Here is a 21631-nt window from a genome sequence, read left to right as displayed (position 1 = left end):
TCTTAAAATATAGAGATATAGTTTTAATCCCGTTGTTATTATTTGCTTACCTTTTGCTTCTTAAACACTTGTTTTCTCCCTCTCTCCTTTGCTCTTTGTTTGTGTCATGTTTTAAGCCAGCTAGAGGTGTAGATGGGGGAGGGGTTAAAATAATTGCTAAACCTTCTGATTTTCTTCTTTGCATTAATGTCTATGAAGAAACAGATGAGAGGACTAATTGTACCTTAATTCAGTAGGTATAATTTACTCACCCCATTATCTCTGTTACAGACAACCCTATTCTTCCACTGTGAGAACACATTCAGATTTGCTTCACTTTCAAATGTTATTATATTTATAATTGCTGAGATGGTTTTGTACAATTTATTGATTTTACATTGATTTTCTCATCTGTCTTTGCTTTTTTTGTGACAGTTTTCTTGTCTGTATCTTTAGTAAACAGTTCCTTGGTTTTCCCTATTAATTCTACAATTCTGGCACAGATCTTAAATTTAAGATCTTTAGCCATGCAACTTAATTATTTGTAATCACTTTCCAAATTGTTTCATTCAGATCCATGAATGTTGCCCATGGTTCTTATCATAGAAAACCCATAGGACTACTCATACAGGATAGAGGTCATATTTGAAATTCTTTGTCACTCACTCCCTACCATTCATGGCTGTTGAATTTCAACCTAATATATTAAGGTAATGTGTATTAAAAAGTTAAAATGGTAAAAAGCCTACATTTTGTTCTTTGTATTTCTTAATGCTTGATAGACAGTAATGTCACATTGGTTAAGCTATTTGTTTTTTGTGTTATAGTATTTGCAGTTTTGAATCCTTATTTTAGGGGATTTCTTTCCTCTTTCTTTAAAAAATTATTAGAATTTTTCTTAATCTTTTTATTAAATAAAAACCAAAGAACATAAAGTTAGGTTCCTGGAAATCCTTCTCTTGTGTGTTTCCTGAACCCTGTTCATGTCCTACTATGTATTACTTTGTAAATGTTTTTGGTTCTTTTTCTACCCATTGAGGGCTGGCTGTGTCTCTTGTACAGCTCAGTATTCACAATATTTGGTGTGGTGCCTGATAGAGTAGCACCTCAGTTGCTAATTGTCTGCAAGGAATAGTTACACTAATGTTTCAGAGATGAGGCCATAAATGAATTATTGAAAAACACTGGGGAGGAAAACACTTTGTATGAGGTGAGCATGTTGTTTTTATGTATCTGAAAGATGTATGTAGTGGAAGACTTTTAATGTGTTCATACAGATAGCTTATGAGAGTATAATAGCAAAGGAGTATAGAATTTTTCAAAATGGAGTAACGTCCTGGGGAATAGTTGAGTTTACAGTTTCTGTTGTCATTGGAGCATAATGTGCATAGCCACCTGTTAATTCTATATTTAAGGGTAGGACAGGCTGATAAAGAATCCATCCATTTTCAAAATCATGAATAATTCTAAAATGAAGCTAACTGCATTTTGATAGTAGACTTGATAAAATTAGAGCTATATTTTTCTGATCTAATATTTGCAAAACTGTTTCTCTCATGTGTGTATACTTAAAAAAAGACGTGAAGGTAGAGACAGATTATTAGGCCCTGAGAAGAGGGTTGGAGAGAGGGTAAGAGAGAGGAGAGGAAGGGAGTTTACCATACGTGTATATGTGGAAATGTCACAGTGAAAATAACTTGTACAGTTAGTATATTGTTAATAATAAAAAAGTATCTTAAAAATTGCAAAGTAAAATTGTGCTTGTAAAAACTCAAATAATTGGGGCCAGGGATTTAGCTCAGTGGTTTGCCGCCCGCTGCGCAAGCGCAAGGACCCGAGTTCGATCCCTGGTACCAAAAAAAAAAAAAACCAACAAAAAAACCCAACTCAAATAATTCATTATTATGTAAAGTAAAAACAGGTTTCCTTTACATATCTCTCCTCAGTTTTATGCTTCAGGCAAAGTGACACTAAACTTTGCTGTGTACTCTTTGGACCTCTTAAAAATGTATTTTGAGGTCTAGGGATTTAGCTCAGTGGCTCCATGCCTGCCTTGGCAAGTGCGTGCAAGGTCTTGAGTTTGATCTCCAGTACCAGAAAAAAACGTATTTTGAAACAAGTAAACATGTATATTAACACTGATATAAGATACTTTCATACATCTTTAGCTTGTCTTTTAAGTTTAGTAAGTATGCAATTGATTTCTAATCACATATTTACTTTGTATATGATATTTTAGAGAATAGGTGATTAGATACAGGTGTGTACTACCTCATATGAATATATATATATATATATATATATATATATATATATATATATCTATGGCTAAAAAAAGATTTTAATTTGTATTTTCCTTATTATACCACCACTGTGGTTAAAGATCTTTTCATGTTGTCAGGCATGGTGGCGCATGCCTGTAATCCCAGCACTCAGGAGGCTGAGGTAGGAGGATTGCTGTGAATTCAAGGCTAGACTGGACTAAGTACTGAGTTCAAGGCCAGCCTGAACTCCATAGCAAGACCCTGCTCAATTGAAAACAAATATCTTCATGTAATCTATCACCATTTCCTTTTCCTCGTTTGTGAATGGCTGTCCATATTTTTTGCTCATTTGTTGGTTGTCTTTCTGTATATACTTGAACTTTTAAAAAAAATTTATAGGTTTTTTAGTTTGTGTTTGCAGTACATGTGATTACATTTATTGTGGGGATTTGATACATGATTTATATATATGCCTCTTTATTCCTTGTAGTTTTTTATTAACTATAATAGATACTCTATACCATCATAATACTACTGTTATTACTTCTTATTCAATATTTTTCTGCTAGATCTTTTTCTGTTATATTATAAAGATTTTTTCTCCATTTGATCATTTCTGAAAAGACTACACCCTATAATTTTATCTTTGGTAGATTTTCTTTTTTTTTTTTTTGTACCTGGGATCGAACTCGGGTCCTTGCACTTGTACAGCAGGCGGCGAAACCACTGAGCTAAATCCCTGGTCCTAGATTTTCTTTTAATAGATATATTTCTTTCAATACATACAATTAAGCAAACATAGTTTATTTATAATGATTAAATATATGTGTATGTCTAAATATGTATATATATATTTTTAAAGATCAGGATGGTATCTTTAAAATGTGGGTAATTTTAGTGTCTGTGTGTCCGAGTATTAAGCCTGTTAATAAATGTGTAATAAAAGTGGGTAGAACAATACCTGCCACATGATACATACTCATTATTAGCTGTTATTACTTTTACTATGACCACTATTATTCCCACACTGATCTTTTTTTTTTTGGTACCTGCGATTGAACTTGGGTCCTTGCGCTTGCGCAGCAGGCGGCGAAACCACTGAGCTAAATTCCTGGCCCCTGATCTTTTATATTTAGATGTTCAAAGAGAACATTTAAAATTGATAAATCAAGTTTAAAAATGCACACCACTAAAATTAAACACTAAAAACCAATATACTTGGCAAAAATTGAATTGCAGAAAGAGATAGGCAATGAAAAACTAAACAGAAATTCATTAGTTTGTGTCTATTTGCAGTATGGTAGCTCCCATTTTTCAGAGGGAGTATGTTCCAAGACAGTAAAGTCATTTGGTGTACTGAGCTCTGTGCATACAGAGCTGGTGAAAAAGTGTCATCTGTAACTAACACAGTAAGAATTAACACAGTAATAAGAAAATAGAAAAATTATAGCAATCTACTGTGATAAAAGTTATATATATAGACTCTCAGAATAATCTTATTGTACTGTAGATCTTAGAAACCTCAGTCTACAGGTTTTTCTTTCCTTGTTAAGTTGAAAACTTTCACCTTTCCCTAGTCTTCATCTGAAAATTAAGATATAGTAATTAGTAATTAAACTATTGCTACTTTCTCTTTTATCGCTGATACATGTAGCTTCAGATACCTTTGCTGTCTTCCCCTCTTCTACTGGGCAGCCCTCTTCACAGGATTGTAAATGTCACTTGGTTTTTTGGTACCTTTTTTGTGTTTTGAGACAAGATCTGGCTATGTAGTTTGGGCTGGCCTTGAACTCACTATAGATCCCAGACAGGCCTCGAACTCATGGTAGTCCTCTGCCTCAGCCTTCTGAGTGCTGGGATCACAGGTGTGCACCACCATGCCTGGCTGTCACTTAGAGTTTGCATTTCTTCTGTGGCTCTGTGATGGTTGCTAAAGGAAGACTGGGGAGCTGTCTTGCTGCCCTTTAAACCTGAAATTTTGAAAATTGTTTTAATATTTTTATCAACAGAACGACATGACAACAGTACGGCTACAGTGGGGAGATATACTTATGCCATTGCTTAAAAAATACAAACTGAACATTACATGGGGTGATCAAGATCTGTTAAATATCATGTTTTTTCATAATCCAGGTAATCATTTAAATTCCTTTTATTCTTTACATTTGTAAAAAGAAATTGTAGGTAATAGGAGGGGAGAAATGCACTTGTTTGATTTTGGCTTATTTTAATGGTTGCTACTAATTATATTTGATACAGTAAAATTTTTCTTGAATATTAATTTAGATGGAAGATATCTCCTGTAAATCCCAAACATATCTTTCACTCTTTTAATTATTTGCTAAGAGATGTATTTTTAAACTAAAAATTTTGCAGAGTGTTAATCCTGTAGAGTTAGGGATGTTTGTTTCATTGTTTGATTTTTCTTCATGTAGAAAGCCTTTTCGTTTTTCCATGTCAGTGGAATTATCGACCTGATCATTGCATATATGGAAGCAACTGCCGGGAAGCGGAAGAAGAAGGGATCTTTATTCTTCATGGGAACAGAGGTGTCTACCATGATGATAAGCAGCCAGCGTTCAGAGCTGTTTATGAAGCACTGAGAAATGTAAGGTTTGCCTTTAAAAAAAACAACAAAACTTTTCATTTGATAAAATGTGCAGACTTATGGAGAATGTTATGGTGTAGTTCTGGATGCCCCCCAAAGTCTCCTGTGCTCAGAGGTGGGACCTTTGGGAGGTGACTGGATTATGGGGCTTATAGCTGACTTACTGTTAGGAGTTGGGTCTGGTCAGAAAGTGAGGTCACCACATTTGTAACTTCCTTCCTGGCTCCCCCGTTGCTCTCTGCACCTGGTTGCCATGCCAGCTGTTGCTTCTCCTCTTCCATGACCTCTGCCATGCCACCCTGTCTTGGAGCCAGCTAATTATACACTGAAACCTCCATAAACTGTGAGCCAGAATAAACCTCCTTTAAACGATGGATGCTGGGTATTGTGTCTCAGTGATGAGCAAGTATGCAAAAATAGTGCAAGGACTTTATATACATTTGTTATTTGGGTTCATCAGTTATTAAAGATTTTGCTCTGTTTGCTTTGTCTTTGGTTTTGTCTGTAAATTGTATTTTCTCAACCATTTGCCAATGAGTTACATATAGTATCCTTTTTTACCCCTAAAAGCTTCGATGTTTTGCTAAGCCTAAGAACATTCTAAGGACAGCATGAATACTAAGCTCAGAAAATTTAATGATACTTTAGTCTTTCATCCTTTAGTTTCATCCATTTTCTCCTCTGTTCAAAGAATAGTTTCTTAGTCTTTGTCTTTCACAATGACAGGTTTGGAGAGTAGAGACTCCGTCCCCTTTGTCAAATGTTCTTTCTTTTTTTGGTGTCAGGGATCGAACTTGGGACCTTGCACTTGTGAGGCAGGCAGTGGAACCACTGAGCTAAATCCCTGGCCCTGTCAAATGTTCTTTGTTTTGGTTTGTCTAATGTTTCCTCATAGTTAGGTTTAGGATACGCATTCCAGATGTGATGTGTCCTTCTCAGGCTATCACATTCACAGTCAGGTCTGTCTGTCTGTGCTTTATGGTGATGTTGATTACTTTAGCCAAAACATTGTTCACTTTCTCCACAGTGCACAGTTACTTTTCCTCTTGGTTAAGTGGTCTGTGGGAGCAATCTTTTAAATCATGTAAACACTCAGGCCCAGAGGTGGGACCTTTGGAAGGTGACTGGATTATGGGGACAATATAGCTGATTTACTGTTAGGAGGTGTTATCTTGTTGGAAGAGGTGGATCACTGTGGGTATCAAGACTTTCCTACTAGATGTAGCATTGGTTATTGGTTCTTAACATCAGTCCTTACTACGACAGTTGCAGGTTGATTGTTATTCAGTTCTAGCACTCCTTCCACATGCGTAATTTGACACTTAGCCGTCTGCTGTGAGGGAGATTTGAGCCCTCCTTTTTTGCCCATCTCTTGACCTGTGTATAATGATCTCTTTGGTACTTAGCCCCCTCAACCCGATGAGTTATGCTATTCCCTTCTAGTTATTCTGGTGCTGAAGTTGTTGCAGATTTGGTCACTGAAAGCATCTTTTGGACACTTCGTATGCCATTTTAACTTGTCCTTATTTTTGTCCCAACAGAATATTTCAGGTTTATTTTATACTTTTCTGTCTTAATTCTGAAATTAGCCATCTTTTAAAGGAGCTGTCTTTTGCTTTAGTTGGCTTTGGATGTTAGGCATGATTATTGCTACAAGGGTGTCTTTGCTTGTAGAAGGGGGCCGTTTCAGTGATAGAGCTAGGAAATAAAACACAGACACAGAATCATGTGTTCATACTGATGCCTTCACTTCGAGCCCATTCCTCCAAGGATCTTCCTTGCCTTCTCCTCTAGATTTTATCTCCTTTCAATTCCACAATTAGAATCTTGACTCCTAACATCAGCAATTTCCTCATTTGTTTAAACCTGTGATGCATTTAAAATTATTCAGAAATGCTTCATTTACACTGTTACCTCCACCACTCACCCCTAAAAACCAACCCAGTAAGAACCGTTCAGGATTTGTTTCCAGTCATCTCTCTCCTGTTCCTATGTGGGTGTGCACTCAGTGCAGTACTCAGAGGTTATTTGGATTAGTTCTTTTTTCCTCTCTTTTAGTGTGACTTTTATTTATTTGAAATACATTTCTTTCTCTCTTTGATACAAGTTTTTAGTAAGTGAAATATTAATGTATTTTAAAAGGTGATACCATGCACTCGGGAGACTAAAACATGAGGGTCACCAAGAGTTTGAGGCCATCCTAAACTCAATAGCTAGATGCTGAGTCAAAAAAAAAAAATGTTGCAACCATGTAAGGGTTTGCTTAAATGGATCCCTTCATCCCCTGTCTTTCCCATCCCACCCACCCTCAGTGCTCAGTGTTACTGTTTTCTGGTCTGTTCTTCCTGTGTTCCTCTTTGGAAGTTGAGTACCTGCATGTGTGCTTGTTTTGTAATTTCTCTTTTCTTACACAAAGGGTAGTACACTGTATATATTTATTTGTTCATTTTTTTCTACTTAAAATATTCTGGAAATATATGCATCAGTTTCTATGATAGGACACTTGATAGTTTCCAGTAGTTTGAATTATGAATAGTGGAGCATTTCATAGCCTTGCCATATGTACATTTGTGTTTTGTGCAGGTGAACCTCCAGGTGAAATCTCTGGAAGCGGGATTATTGTATTGAAGATATCACCTATTTTGCCAACATAGGGTTTGTTTGCATTCTTGCCAACAATTTATGATGCAGCCTGTTGTCTATATCCTTATTAACAGAATGTGTTATCAAGCTTTTGAAATTTTGTCATCCTGATGGATGAGAAATGGAGCCTTAGTGTAGTTTTATTTGCCTTTATCTTATTATGAAGTTGACTATTTTATATTTTTAAGAACCTTTCTGTAGTTGTTCTTGAGACAGGCTCTTGTTGTAGTTCAGGTGGTCTTGAGCTTGCCATATAGCCTAGATTGGCCTTGCACTCACAGTCCTCCTGCCTCAACCTTCCAATTGCTAGGATTATAGGTGTGCACCACCATGCCCAGCAAGAACCTTGTATCTTTTTGGGGGATGAATTTTCTTTTAAGTCTTTCACCTATTCTTCTATAGGTTTTTTAAAAATAATATTATTGAAGCAGTTTATACCTTCAGAGTTGTCTCATTTCATGTATTTAATTCATTGTTTTTTAGCATGTTTAAAGAATTTTACAGTCATTACAATGAGAGTGTTTTGGTTCTCTTAATTAAAAAAATTCTTCATAAGTATATTCTTTATAAGGAATATTAGTTTTTTGTATTTTTTTGGTATCAGGGATCGAACTCAGGTCCTTGCGCTTGTGCAGCAGGCAGCGAAACCACTGAGCTAAATCCCCAGCCCCAGAAATACTAGTTTTTAATCAGTGATACAGTACTGTATTTTCTCCAGTTTGACTTCAAGGAATTTTATGTGTTCTGTTTATTTGAAAAATTTCGTGCAATTGTTTATCACCTTTTTTTTTTAAAGAAAATGTCATACTTAGCCTTTTACTGCCAACAGGTTATAAAACCACTTACAGGAGAATTCACCCATATACTACAGTGAACCCTTGACTTACGAACTTGATTGGTTTCCAAGGGTTGGTTGTCACTAAATCAATGTAACTGAGGTCTGGATGTTTACTTGGGTACACACTATAGATAACAAGAGGCAGATGAATCTTAACCCAAGTTGTTCGGTTGGCAGGTCCCACCATAACTTGAGGTTTCACTGTTATTTCATTTGTTACATTCATACTTTCTTTACTTTGGAAGAGGAATGGCTATCATTTGATCCTTTTTCACATAGTTCTGCCATTGTCTCAACACCATTTATTTAAAGTTTGTTGTCAACCCAAAATGTTGAGATACTGACTATTGTCTACTGAAATTCCATTTATAATTTCTGGATTTTCCATTTTGTTCTGTTCTGTGCACTAGTACTATTTAAATTATGATGGCTTTATGCTGTGTTTCAGTGTCTGATAGGATTTGCCCCTCTTCATAGCCTGACCTTTTTAGTGTTTCCCTAGCTATTACATATTCACTTTCCCACACACTGATATAAGCTCAGGGCTGGGGATTTAGCTCAGTGGTTCTGCTGCCTGCCTTGAAAGCGCAAAGTCCTGAGTTTGATTCTTGTTACCAAAAAAAAGAAAGAAAAGCTCATTGATAATTTTATTGGGGCCATATTAGTGTCATACATTAATTCGGGTACTGCCAACATTTTGCTGGTTGCTGGTAGGTCGAATGTTCCTGCCAGAACTCATTATATTAGTTGCTTTTCCATCATTGGAACAAAATACCTGACACTCACAGGTTAAAGGTGGTGAGCTTTATTTTGACTCTGTGGTTGGCTGGCAGAAACAAGATGGCAGAGGGGCCTCTCAGATGAAAAGTTGCTCAACCTGTGCCAGTCAGGAAGCAGAGAGAAGGGAGGACGAGTCACAACCCCAGTGACCTGCCTCTACCCCCTCCTAACAGCAAGTCAGCTGTGAACTCATTCGCTGACTAATCCACGGGTGATTATAGCGCCCCCTTGATCTAGACATCTTCCAAACACAGGAGACTGCGCGGGTCATTTTAGATTCAAACTGTAACACTGATGCTGAAATTTAATTGCCTGTGTAATGGTATTGGGAGGTAGTGGGGCCCTTAAGACCTAAGAGTCATGGGCACTTCACCTTCAAAAGGGATTGTGGTGCCCTTGAGAGTGGGTTTTTTTAGAGGATGGGTTCTTAGGAAGTGAGCTCGGCACTTTGTCTCTACCCTACCATCATCCCCAGATATCTATTCTCTTTTCTTGTTCTTACATTCTTATTTTGGGTAATTAGGTGAATTGATAGAGATGATTATACTTGATATACCTTAGGTACATACATGAACTAGGTCTCTGTGGCTGTCTTAGGCCCCAAGATATTGGGGCAGATTTTATGGAGCTTTGGATTTATGCTCCAGTGATGAGCCTCTTTACTTTCCATGGTAGCTGGCTCACTGCTAACCTAGGGAGAAGTACATGTGACCATTTAACTCATATAGATATGCTATCTGTTCTGCTAGACTATGCTTAATTTCAGTGGATGTGAAAACAAAATATAAATAAATATAATTGTGTTAGTTTGGCCTAAGTGTAGGAGTCTGAAGAAGCACTGATGACCCCTATTTGCCAAGTCCTTACTATGTGCTAGTGGCTGAAAACCTCTGGTCTAGTATAGCCTTATTGATACATAAGAATAAAAACACTTGACTATAATCTTTTGTGACAGAGACTTTACTAAACCCAGAGTTTAGTAGTTTTCTTATAGAAGAAGAGTTACTTGAAATGGGCCCTGAAGAATGAATGGGAAGAGTTTGCCGGATGAGTGGGCTCTGATAACTAACTGGCCGAGAACACCGTTCAGGCTGTGGAAAGGTCCCTGGAGGTCAGGCATTGAGTTGTTGGATGGATGAAGATGTACAGTGGCTGGGATGAAGGTGAAATGTGGAGATAGTGTGCAGTGTTGGTGTGCTGATCCACCATCATAGGAAATGAAGTTTTCTCCTGGAAATAATTTTATATCAAACTTGGTAGTAGGCGAATTGGTAATATCTCTGTAGGCTGCAGTTGTTGTTTTTTTTTTTTTTGTGGTACCGGGGATCAAACTCAGGACCTTGCGCTTGCCAGGCAGACACGGTGCCTCTGAGCTAAATCCCCAGCCTGCAGTTTTTATATATTATTTGCTAAGTTTCTTGTCCTATAAACTTGACAGATAAAGTTACTAAATAATCAGCTTATCATGAAATAACTACACACACTGAAGAACTACAACATTTAGTGTTGATTTTCATTTTAATGCAGCAGGCTTGTGTGCCTTCAGAAATTAATATATTTTAATAATGCTTTATTATGGGTTGTCAGAAGGTGATAAAAATGAAGAAAAGTACTTTTGGGGTTCTGAGACTTTGCAAGATAGAAAAGAAATGCATTCCTATAAAAATGCGATTCCTTTGTTTCTTTTGAGCATTTAAAAAGAATCTTATTAAAGAATTAAATCTCTCTAGTTTTATATTTTTCTTGTAGCTTTAAATATATGTCTTTTAAAACTGAGTAATAACTTTAAGTTGATTAATTACACTTGACTTTTGAAAAATAGATCTTATTTTTTAAATTATTTCAAACAGTGATTTTTTTGTTTGTTTTGGGTCTATGTTAACTACTTATATCAAGCTTATATCAATTCATTTTTCAACTTAATGAATTAAATCAGCCTTTTATGGTGTTTCTTGGTTTGTGTTTTTATCTTCCCTTATCTATAATTCAGTGAGAAGTGTAATTTTTTTAAAGAATTGCATTCAGACAAGGGTATTTATGCAAATTTCAGATGGAAGCTTAGTCATAGCTACAGGATCCAGTGAACAATATTAATTATAAAGGATGTGAACCATCTTTAAATTTAAATACATAGCTGTGTCTGCCTGCAAATCAGTTTTTACAGTCCACACATATTTGTTAAATATTAGTTGTTGGGTGAATAAAACTACTAAACTTAAAAATTGGAAAGTCAAAATGGGAACAAAGCATTTTATGGCTCTATGAGGTATTTTCTGCTTCATGTATTTTATTCTGAATTACTGTATTTCCTTGGTGTTTCTGCATTAACTTTGATTTACTCTACACCTGCTTATATTTGCATAACTATCTCTGCAATGATCTTGAATGCTTTTCCTACCACTATATATATATATATATATATATATATGTATATGTATGTATATATGTATATAGTTGACACTCAGGATTTGTTGGATTGAATTGCCATTCTGTCATTCTTTTCATGCACGTTCTGCTTTTTGTTTATTTTTGTGGAACTGGGGAGAGAACCCAGGACCTCATGCGTGTTAGGCAAGTGCTCTTCACTGAGGTACATCTCCAGCCCCTTTTTAAAATTTTGAGATAGGGTCTTACTAAGTTGTCCAGGCTGCTATCCTGCCTCAGCCTCCTGAGTAGGTGGTCTTACAGGTGTATGCTGCTGTGCCCACCTGTGTATTGTGTTCTTTGAAAATGCCTCACATTGCCTTATTATGATCATCGTAGCCTCATGGTGTATTTCCTGCCTTTCAGCTGACACTTTATATGAAGCATGCCTTTCCTTAAAGGTTGTATTCTAGGTAATGTACTAGGGAACGGAGGGACCATGTTGGGAAAGGCTTCTCAGAGGAGCTGACATTTGACCTGAGCCAGAAGGATGGTGAGTACAGGCCTGGAAGCAACGGTGAGGATGAGTCAAACACAGAACAGGATAGCAAGAGTCCTGTAGTTATGTAAGGCACGTGTGGCCTTCTGGAAAGCCACCTTGAGATGCATATTATACTGTATAACCCTGGAGGCATAGCATGGAGTGAAGGGTAGAATGCAGTATTTAGACTGTGTTTATATAAGTGGACATGATAATTTATCTTCTCCCTTAGAGTCAAATTGCTGTGTCATGTAGTTCTTATTTCAGAAAATACTCATCAAAAGACTTTTTTTCCTGAGTGAAGGAAAAAAAAATTAACCACAAACACTGGGATTTAAATCACGTGAAAATGAATGAATTAAATCAGCAGTCTTCCCACAATTCTTAAATGCCTTTAGCATGTTTTTATTTTATTGTTGATATTATATAGTAAAAACAAAAAACTGACCAAAATTTGATCTTCCCATTGTTATATTCCTCTCAACCTGTCATTCAAGTGTGTTTTACACACATTGGATTATTACTTGACAGTACTGCTTGACGAAGTTTTCTTTAACCCAGAAGCCACTTGTAATCCCAGACAAACTTGGCTGTATCTTACACAGCACAGCACTTTTTCAGTCTTCCACTGCTCACTCAGCTTCATCCTTCAGGCTGTTTAAAGGTGAAATCATGGTTTTGTTTTCTTATTTGGAGCAGTATTGCTGTATTGTGCTGAAGTGCCTGGTGATGGTGAACCTTTTATTTATTTATTTTTTCTTAAATTCTTTTATTGGTACATTTTAGGTATACAATACGTTTAGATTTATCTTTGGGTGCTTGGACCTGTACATGATGTATCTTGGTTCTTATTTTTTCCCCATTACTTGTGTGCCCTTCACCCCTAAACCCTTCCCTATTTACATACTTCGTTTCCATTTTTTTTTCTTTTCTCATACTTTTTCCTTTCCATTCTTTCCTTTCCCCTTCCCCTCCCACCACCCCTACCCCTTTGGACTTTTTCCTATTTCAAAGTATCAATTATTAGTTATTAATCCTTTTAGTCCTTATTTATACTCTCAGTTTCTCACACTAGAGAAACTGTTCGGTATTTACACATGTGTGTCTTATTTATTTCACTTAAGAGTATGGCCTCAATATGCATCCATTTAGCTATAAATGACTCTAGTTTCTCTTTCTTTATGGCTGAGTAGTACTCCATTTTATAAAAAAAACCACATCTTCTTTATCCAGTTTCCAGTTGATAGGCACTTGGGCTGTTTCCAAGGTTTAGCTGTTACAAACTGTGCCTGCCGCAGCAAACGTGGGTACACATATATCTCTGTGGTATGATTCTTTTAATTCTTTTGGAAAAATACCCAGCAGGGAAATAGCTGGGTCAAATGGGACCTCCAGCCCTAGTTCTTTGAGGCATCTCCATGCTGATTTCCATAGTGGTTTCACCAGTCTACACTCCCACCAACAATGGAGAAGGGTTCCTTTCTCTCCACACCCCCACCAGCATTTGTTATTGGTTGATTTCTTTTGTTTTGGTACCAAGGATCAAACTTGGGACCTTGTGCTTGTGAGGCAGGCGCCAGAACCACTGAGCTAAATCCCCGGATACCATATTGAATATCTTCTGTTTATCCTCTATGTTCTTTTTTTTTTTTTTTTTTTTTTGTTACCGGGGATCAAACTCAGGTCCTTGCACTTGCGCGGTTGATTTCTTGATAGCAGCCATTCTTTCTGGGCTGAGGTGGAATCTCAGTATTGTTTTCATCTGCATCTCTCTTAATGACCACGATGGTGAACCTTTTAGAGCTTTCAGTGATAACAGCCAGCAGTCGCATGCGTGCCCTAGGTTTACCACCATTGGCCTGACTTTTGGAGCTAAGCTATTGGGGAAGAATTCTGGCTTTATACACTTAACTAAGTTTGTGACAGTGGGAAAATGCTCACTCCTTGCCTTTGTTGCCTCAGTAAAAATGAGGATGATAATGTATTTCATAAAAGTTATTAAGTTTAAACACATCAATATCTGTAGCTTCTTAGACTGGCATCCAGCTGTAGGTGCTGCTCTATGTGTGATTGTTATTTTCATTACATTGTTCTAGCTAAGCTTTGCTCCTTTTTATTTCTGCCTTCAAAACTATTTTAGATGTTTCTATTCAATATGTGTGAGTTTTAAAAAATCTCTCAGTATTAGTTTCCTGTACTTATGTTCAGTTTTTGTGCTTGAGAGGTACCAACATTTAGGATCTCTTTGCATCTCCTCACTGATAAGTGCATGTTAAAAATACAGACATATTTCTTGGTAGATGGTGGCCTTCTACAGATCGAATGTGGTTAGAGTGGAGCATTTATTTCTTCTCCCTCAGAGTGCTAGTGAACCTCAGGGATAATCTCAGGTTATTTCCACCTCTCAGGTTTCAGGTTCTGAATTTCCTTTGTAGTTTTGGATTTTTAACTGACTTCATACTTTTATGTAAAATGTTTTATTTTCAACACCCATCCATCTTTTTAATTGAAAATATACCTAGTTGAAAATACTAAATCAAAAATAAATCTGATTGAAAATACTAAGATCACAAATTATTTCTGCTTAACTACAACACTCCCAAATATATTCCTTAGGATATTTATATATTTTGTAGTAAAAAAACAAAATGAAGAAGCTTGTCAAAAATACATTTTGAAAATAATGGGCTAGTCATCATTCAACAGATGTATTTCCTGGTTTACTTTTTAGACCTTTTCATGTGCCGCAATGAATCCCTCTGAAGAATACAAATAGCAGTTCTCAAATATCTTTATCTTTGGGAGCCTTCTGTGTAATAGGGCTCTTTGGGAAATGCAGAGCTATATTGTCATAATGCATTCTTCTCCTCCAGGCCTCCCATCTCATTTCTTTCTAATCTAGCCTCACCACTATTACCAGAGACATTTTTGGAAGGTAGGAATGGGAATTTGATGCAAAGGAATGTTCTTATTGTTTCTTTGTCAGTTTGGCACCGAGTTGCCCAGGCTGGCCTAAAACTTTCAATCTTCTTCCTTCAGGGTTCTGAGTAGTTGGGACTATAGGCATGTGGCACCATTCTTGGCTGGCCCCCCACTCCTTTTTAAAAAGAAATCCAGCTTTCATAGTTTCTCCCAGATACCTTCAGAGTGTATGATCATTCTACACCAGTATCTGTGGTTCTTCTCTGTCCTTGAGCATGTTTTTCCCTTGGGTTGGAATGCCCTTCTTCTGTAACCCCTCTCTGAATAGCTTTCCCTGATTCCCTCAGAGAATTACCATCTCTGTCTCCCTTCTCTAATAGTTTTGTGTAACTCATTGAAAATATTGAATGTATACTTTTTGTGAGATACTGAATGGAGGTTAATATTAAACTGGGGAAATTGTTGGGAAAATAATGAAACTTTTGTATGTATTTTTGCTTTTTATTTTCTTTTTCCAGTGTTCTTTTGAAGATTACAATGTCCATTCCCTGTTAAAGCCTTTAGAACTGGAACTACAAAAGACAGTGCATACATACTGTGGGAAAATTTATAAAATATTTATCAAGCAACTAACAAAAAGCATAAGAGACCATTATGACAGACCATCCAAGGAAAGGTGATTCTTATGAATGCTAAAGTAAATGGATGAAAACAACAAAATATCAGAGGATATGTGTGAAGGAATCATCTTCCCTGAAGTATCTGGGGAGGAATTATTCATCTCCAGAATAATTTTTTTTCCTGAAGAAGTTATAAAACCATTCATGTGATGAAGAATGAGTTAAAATCCTGGGCTCCAACAAGAAGACATTTTTGATCTCTGATGTTTTGTAACACATTACTTGCTATCATTCCATTATTGCTGAAAGTGTTATTCCAAACTTGCAGACTGCGGAGCCCTGCTGGCTTTTACCTGGAGTGAGTAAGATGGTAGGGTATGAGAGAGAAGGAGCTCCCTCTTACACAGTGGAGACACAAATTGTGAGTATAGCAATAGTTTATGTGTCAGCACTAACCTCACTTTATACATGTGAGAAGAAAGTTGTTTACAGGAGCAGAAAAGGTTCTGTTTCTCAAGAAATGTGACGTGACCAATGTAATCATTGACAATCTGTGTGTACCTTTATGCATTTCATCTCTGTTTTACAATATTTTTGTGACAATCATGTTCAAAATTATTTTTAGACTATAAGCTGTACGTTAAAAACTGAGTTGTATGAGAAAGTAAAAATAGTAAAAATGTTGAGGTTTTTGTGTGCATGGTGCATGTGTGCTTGTATGTGTGTATGTGCATGAAGAGGTGAGAGACAAAGAGAAATGTAGTTTCCATTTTGTGTGCATTAAACTGTTTTGCCAAATCTCAGTTATAAGATATCTAGAATTTTTTGATCACTTTATGTGAAAATTTTCAGCTTTACTGGGCATTCTGGAAGCAAAATATATTATGTGATAATAAAGTGAGAACCTTAATAGTAATGCTAATGTGATGGTGGAAAATGCAGTGGACCAAAATCCATAAGCTATATACTTCCTGTGATCAGTAATTTTAGTTACAGCACAATAGGAAAAAGTGGTCCATTTAAACTGTTTTACCTCAAAATGGCTTTGTAGGATATTTTTTGAAGAAGCAAATTTACAGATTCAATTTAAGCAAGTTAAACACCTTTGATGGGTGATTTGGATTAATAAGATTGTCATATCTGTAGAAAAGTAGTTTTGATTGGGTTAATGTGCATATCTTCCTTTTTTGAAGAGTGCTAATGACAGTTAACTTTTTAATCTTGAAGATGAGCAAAATATTAATCCTCTTGCCATTCTTGACCTGCTATCCACATAATATAATTACAGCCCTGAGTATTTAGTATGTGCTATACTGGAGCACACATCTCATTTTGCTGTGTGCTATTTGGTTATCTTCTTTTTTCTCTCTGATATTTTAATGCTTAAATAGAGAAGGGGACATCATGAAGGAAAGAAAATCACTTGGGAAAATTGTGGGATTTAGCTTTGAAAAGATAGTTTTTGGTGTAACCCTGGATATGCAGAAATTAAGTGGTTGGTACTCTTGTCTCCTGTCTTCTGTAGTTCAGTCAGGGACAGACTGAGAGAGGAAGAGTGGAAAAGCAAATTAAAAGTTGATCCCCTCCTCACAAGACCTCCCCAAAAGAGAGCCTGATAACCAGCCTTGCACTCTTATGACTGATCGGCTGAGAGAGCAAGAGCTGTACTTCCTTTGCAGAGTGTGAGAAATGTGTTCGAGTTCATCTTGCTGAGGAGGAGGAAGTGAGAATCTTAAAATTTCAAGCTTTGGCTGATATATATATATTTCTAATGGTCCACAAATGAGACCATTGCTGTCTGACCCTAGAGGGAGGGAGCTTGTTAAAAACAGCTGTTCTGAACCATCACCATTTGGAGACTAATATCTTGTGTCTAGGATGGAGTCTGCAAAATCTTCTTAATGAAAAGATTTAAAGGTTACACAGAAGTAGGGAGCTTAGTATAATGGTACTTATCATCCAGATCTCATGATACCTAGTATGTCAATATTTGCTTCATTTATTCTTTTTTTCTTTGTTGATTGTGTGTGTGTGTGTGTGTGTGTGTGTGTTTTAACTGGGGCTTGAACCCAGACCATCACACTGAGCTACATCTCCAGCCCTCTTTATTTTTATTTTTTATTTTGAGACAGGGTGTCTTAAGTGTTATTAAGTTGCCTAGGTTGGGCTGAACTTGAAGTCCTCCTGCCTAAACCTCCCAAAGTGCTGGGATTACAGGCATGTGCCACCATGGCCAGCTTGCTGAAATATCTTAAAAGAAAGCCCAGGCGACATTTAAGTCACTGCTTATGAACGTTTTGGTAACTACAAACACAACATATATAAAAGGAGTAACAGTCCTTTGGTTTCATCTGCTAACCAGTCCTTAAGCATGTTTTGCTGATTGTCTAAAAAATGCTGTTGTTCAGTTGGTTTGTTAGAACTAGGATGCAAATGTAAGTTACATCCTGTTTTTAATAAGCACTTCACATGAGTTTGATACCCCCTAATTTGGGAACAAACAAATTATTTTGCCAACTTTAAAGTTAGGATGCCATAATTCTTGGCATAGTTGGTAAACCGTAAATGTGATTTTGAAAGTAGAGGAACCAGTTTGGATTATTGATGTTACGAATTTATATTAGTAAATTCTGTAAGATTCAGTTTTCTCAGTGAGTGGAGACTCATGGGCTCTGGTGTGATTGATTGAGACAGTGAAGAGTCTGGTTGTAGTTCAATCAGCTGGATATGTCCATGGCCTCACTTGTGCTGTGGCTTAAGTACTGTTCCGCAGTCAGCTTTGTGGATCAGTCAGAGACTCTTCATTTGGCCCCTTCAGACCTAACTTACTTGAGCATTTTACCATAAATGTATACTTTTTTACCTAAAATAAATAGTATCACAGAAGTGTCGATAGTAGTTTGAAAATGAATTTTATCTTTAGGCAAAGTAATTTTTTCTTTGAGAATTTCCGAGAAACACAGTTCTCAGTGAGGTTAAATTATAGACAGACAACTTGGAGAACCTATTTTTAGAATAAGTAGTTTTTCATAAAACATAAGGTATCTATGCAGCTTGTATAAATTATGTATGTTTTGAGTCTGTGTGTTAGAATAAGTCTAGCTTCAGAATTATCTCTGGGCTACAGTATTACCAAAGTGGAAAGACTTTAAAATGTAGTCATACTTTGTATTTGTAGTCATCTTAAGTGAACTTGGAAAACCTCTAGAAAATATATTTTATAATTCATACTTTAAGAACACCCATACTTTTTTTGTCCTCATGAAGAGTGATTCCTCCTGTGTAAGGTAACCAAGCTCTCTGGATACTTCAGAGCCTGAAATAGTGTTACTGCTTATACATTGCTCTCTCATCTTACCTCAGTCAGATGGTATTGGTGCAATGAGAAGACCAGATTGTGAACTAGATCTGGCTAGGACCTCAGGCCTGTCATTTAACCTTCTCTGTGCCTTAGGTTTTAAGTACAATCAGTCTGCCCTTCAAACCTCATAAGAAAATGAGACTCAGAAGAGATAATAGATTTGAAAGTATTGTTCATGGTTTATGAAGCCACACCAGTGTCACTGGTGGTCCATTGCCTTAGACTATTTTCTGACATACATCCGCAGCATGAATTTGCTTGTATTGTGAAAGAAAGAATTGTTAAAGAAGAGAAAGTTGAAAAGAAAAGAATGATGTGATTGAATAATCAAAAAGAAAGGGGAAGAGAGAAGAGAGGAAAGAGAAGAGGATTAAAGTGAGGATGGCAGAAGACAGAGTAAGAGAGAAGATGAACCGAAGATGGGAGAACGAGAAGTAGAGATGGAGAGAAAGGTGGTGGAAACATTTTCTTTTGGAGCTAATAGTCCCTACACTAGGTCACTGCCAGCTGTCCTTCATCCTTGAGGGTCAGGAACGCTGCTGGCTACTGTGGAAGGGGCAGCAGCAGGCAGCTGTGTTTGATTTATTGGTACTAGAGACATTTCTTGGTCATGTTACTCAATTATTTTTTTAGAAGAAATGAGCCAACATTTTGTCTTTTTACTGGATCCCAGTTTGTGAGCTAGGACTGGTGGAAACAAATGTCTTCCATTTCAACTTTATGCTTTAGCCAAATCAAATGTTGGGTTATGTGAGACTAGCCATGTATTCAGGAAAGGAAGGCCTGAAGGCACTGCTTTGTTAGGTCTGAAGGGGACCCAGGCATGTCTTGCAACAGTTTTCCCAGGAGGCTTGAGAATCACTGCCCTACCTTGAATGGTAGGTTAAGCCTTAGATGACAACTATTCTTCAGGAGGATGCTTTCAGTAACTGTTACAAATGAGTCAAGAAAACAGGAATGGTAGAGACATAAAATGGGAAAATCTTAAAAAATATTCGTTGTCTTTTTCAGAATAACACTGTAGTTGCAATCAGAATCTGAGATGTTCTTAGAAAGACCACTGATCTGTTGTTTTAAAATAACTTCTTTGGTTGATTAGAGTAAATAGAGAAGAAATGTAGGGTGCAATATGTCAGGTGTGGGGCCAGTTACCCATTTATTAAATGCAATTTCAAATGTCTTTAATAATTGCCTTATATTTTAATATTTAATAAAAAATTTTTACTGTAATAGTTATCTTTTATACATTGCCAAAGCAACCTCTTTTTGCCTATTAAAGTCTGGCTAAACTGTTTTGATGTTTATTATTTCTTAACTCATTGAACATAAAACTGAATTTCAGAAACCAAGGTATATGACCATAACAAAAATCTAAAAGGGGTATAAGAATTAAGAAAAAACTAAAAGCGAATATGATGTTATTCAAATATCTAGCAATTGCAGAATGGCATACTAGTCTGAACAATTTAAAATTGAGTACAAATCAGTGTTAGACTTACTTTGGAAAGTTTAAATTGTCACCTTGTCTCTACCAGAAACTCCAAATGTCTAACGGGATTATTTCCTTAGAATTTTCAAATAAAAAGAGACCTTTTGCCAATAATTTTTCTCACCACTAGTACTGTGAATGGTATTTGGAGGATCTGTGGTCAGTGATTTTAAAATCAAATCTGAGAACTGATGTGGAGCCTTTGATTATGTTTTTGCAGTTGGAATATGTGAAAAGATTCTTATGTAGAGCAAGATTGCAAACGCTTTTAAAAATTGGTGAAGAGAATGCAAAAACATATATTCCATCTAAAAAGTAAATGACTGTCCATGGTGGGCAATATCTGTTTTCAGCCTTTGTATAAAGTTTCTTCAGGGAATACTGGATTGTTACCTTTCTGTGCAAAAATAATCCAAGGTTTGTAGTATTGTTTACAGTACTTCATCCATTGCAAATTTAGTAGAACATGCATGTTTAACATGCATTGCCATCAGTATTTGAGAGCTGACCAGTTGTTTCTGATGGATGCTATAACACAAGATCTGTTAAGGAGATGGTGGAACTCAGAAACTGCACCTGTTCCTGAAATCAGAAACTGGAAAAGACAGAAGGTGTTTCACTTTTTTCAAGTATTTTGCATAAATATACTAATATTTTAAGTAGCAATAGTTTTAAAAGCTGGAAGAATGTATCATGGTATACTGTGATATTTAGAAATTATTGTTTAAACTACTTTTTATTTTAAAATATTTTGGTTTTAGAATAATGTGAATATCTTCCTCCAAATGCTTTGTGTATTTTGAAAGTTACGAAAAAGGAGCATAAGGTAATAGATTTGAGTCTAACCTGGGAAGGACGGGAAATTGCTTTGTTCTGTTTTGGAGGAATTCAGCTCATCTTTTTATTGAGAAACTGTGTTGTTACCAAATAAACATGTACTCAATAAATGTTTAATTTTCTCAAGTAATGGATCTGAATTATTTTTACAGTCAAAACAATTTCAGGGACTGAGGTTTTAGCTCAGTGGTGCTGCCGTCTTCTTGCAAGCGGAAGGTCCTGAGTTTGATCCCTGGCACCAAAAAAAACAACAAAACAAAAAAACCAACTTCAGGGACTCAATCCCCAGGACCAACAACACAAAGAACAGTTGTACTAATTAATAATTAATAATTAATGAATAGTTTTTAGGTTGGAATGGTTGATAAGAAGGTGGGGTCTAAGC

General features: G+C 36.4%; 1 protein-coding gene across 3 annotated transcripts in view; it reads left to right on the top strand.

Annotated features, from left to right (window-relative positions):
- The window catches only part of Gxylt1 (glucoside xylosyltransferase 1), a 49822-nt gene extending 28446 nt beyond the window's left edge, over positions 1 to 21376 (top strand). For 2 of the 3 annotated variants that reach the window (XM_004874008.4, XM_004874007.4), the window contains 3 exons: positions 4253 to 4376; positions 4679 to 4851; positions 15458 to 21376. In XM_004874008.4, the coding sequence (XP_004874065.1) occupies positions 4253 to 4376; positions 4679 to 4851; positions 15458 to 15619 (459 nt within the window). In that variant the 3' untranslated portion in view covers positions 15620 to 21376. Of the gene's footprint in view, positions 1 to 4252; positions 4377 to 4678; positions 4852 to 7434; positions 7507 to 15457 lie in introns of all 3 variants that reach the window. The other variant, XM_021251561.2, reaches the window with a different exon arrangement.
- The last annotated feature ends 255 nt before the right edge of the window (positions 21377 to 21631 follow it).

The sequence above is a fragment of the Heterocephalus glaber genome, unplaced genomic scaffold, assembly GCF_053883595.1.
Source record: "Heterocephalus glaber isolate CG9 unplaced genomic scaffold, H.glaber_assembly_v1.0 deba00001733, whole genome shotgun sequence".
Classification (NCBI taxonomy): domain Eukaryota; kingdom Metazoa; phylum Chordata; class Mammalia; order Rodentia; family Bathyergidae; genus Heterocephalus; species Heterocephalus glaber.
This window is presented reverse-complemented; position numbering and strand designations above follow the sequence as displayed.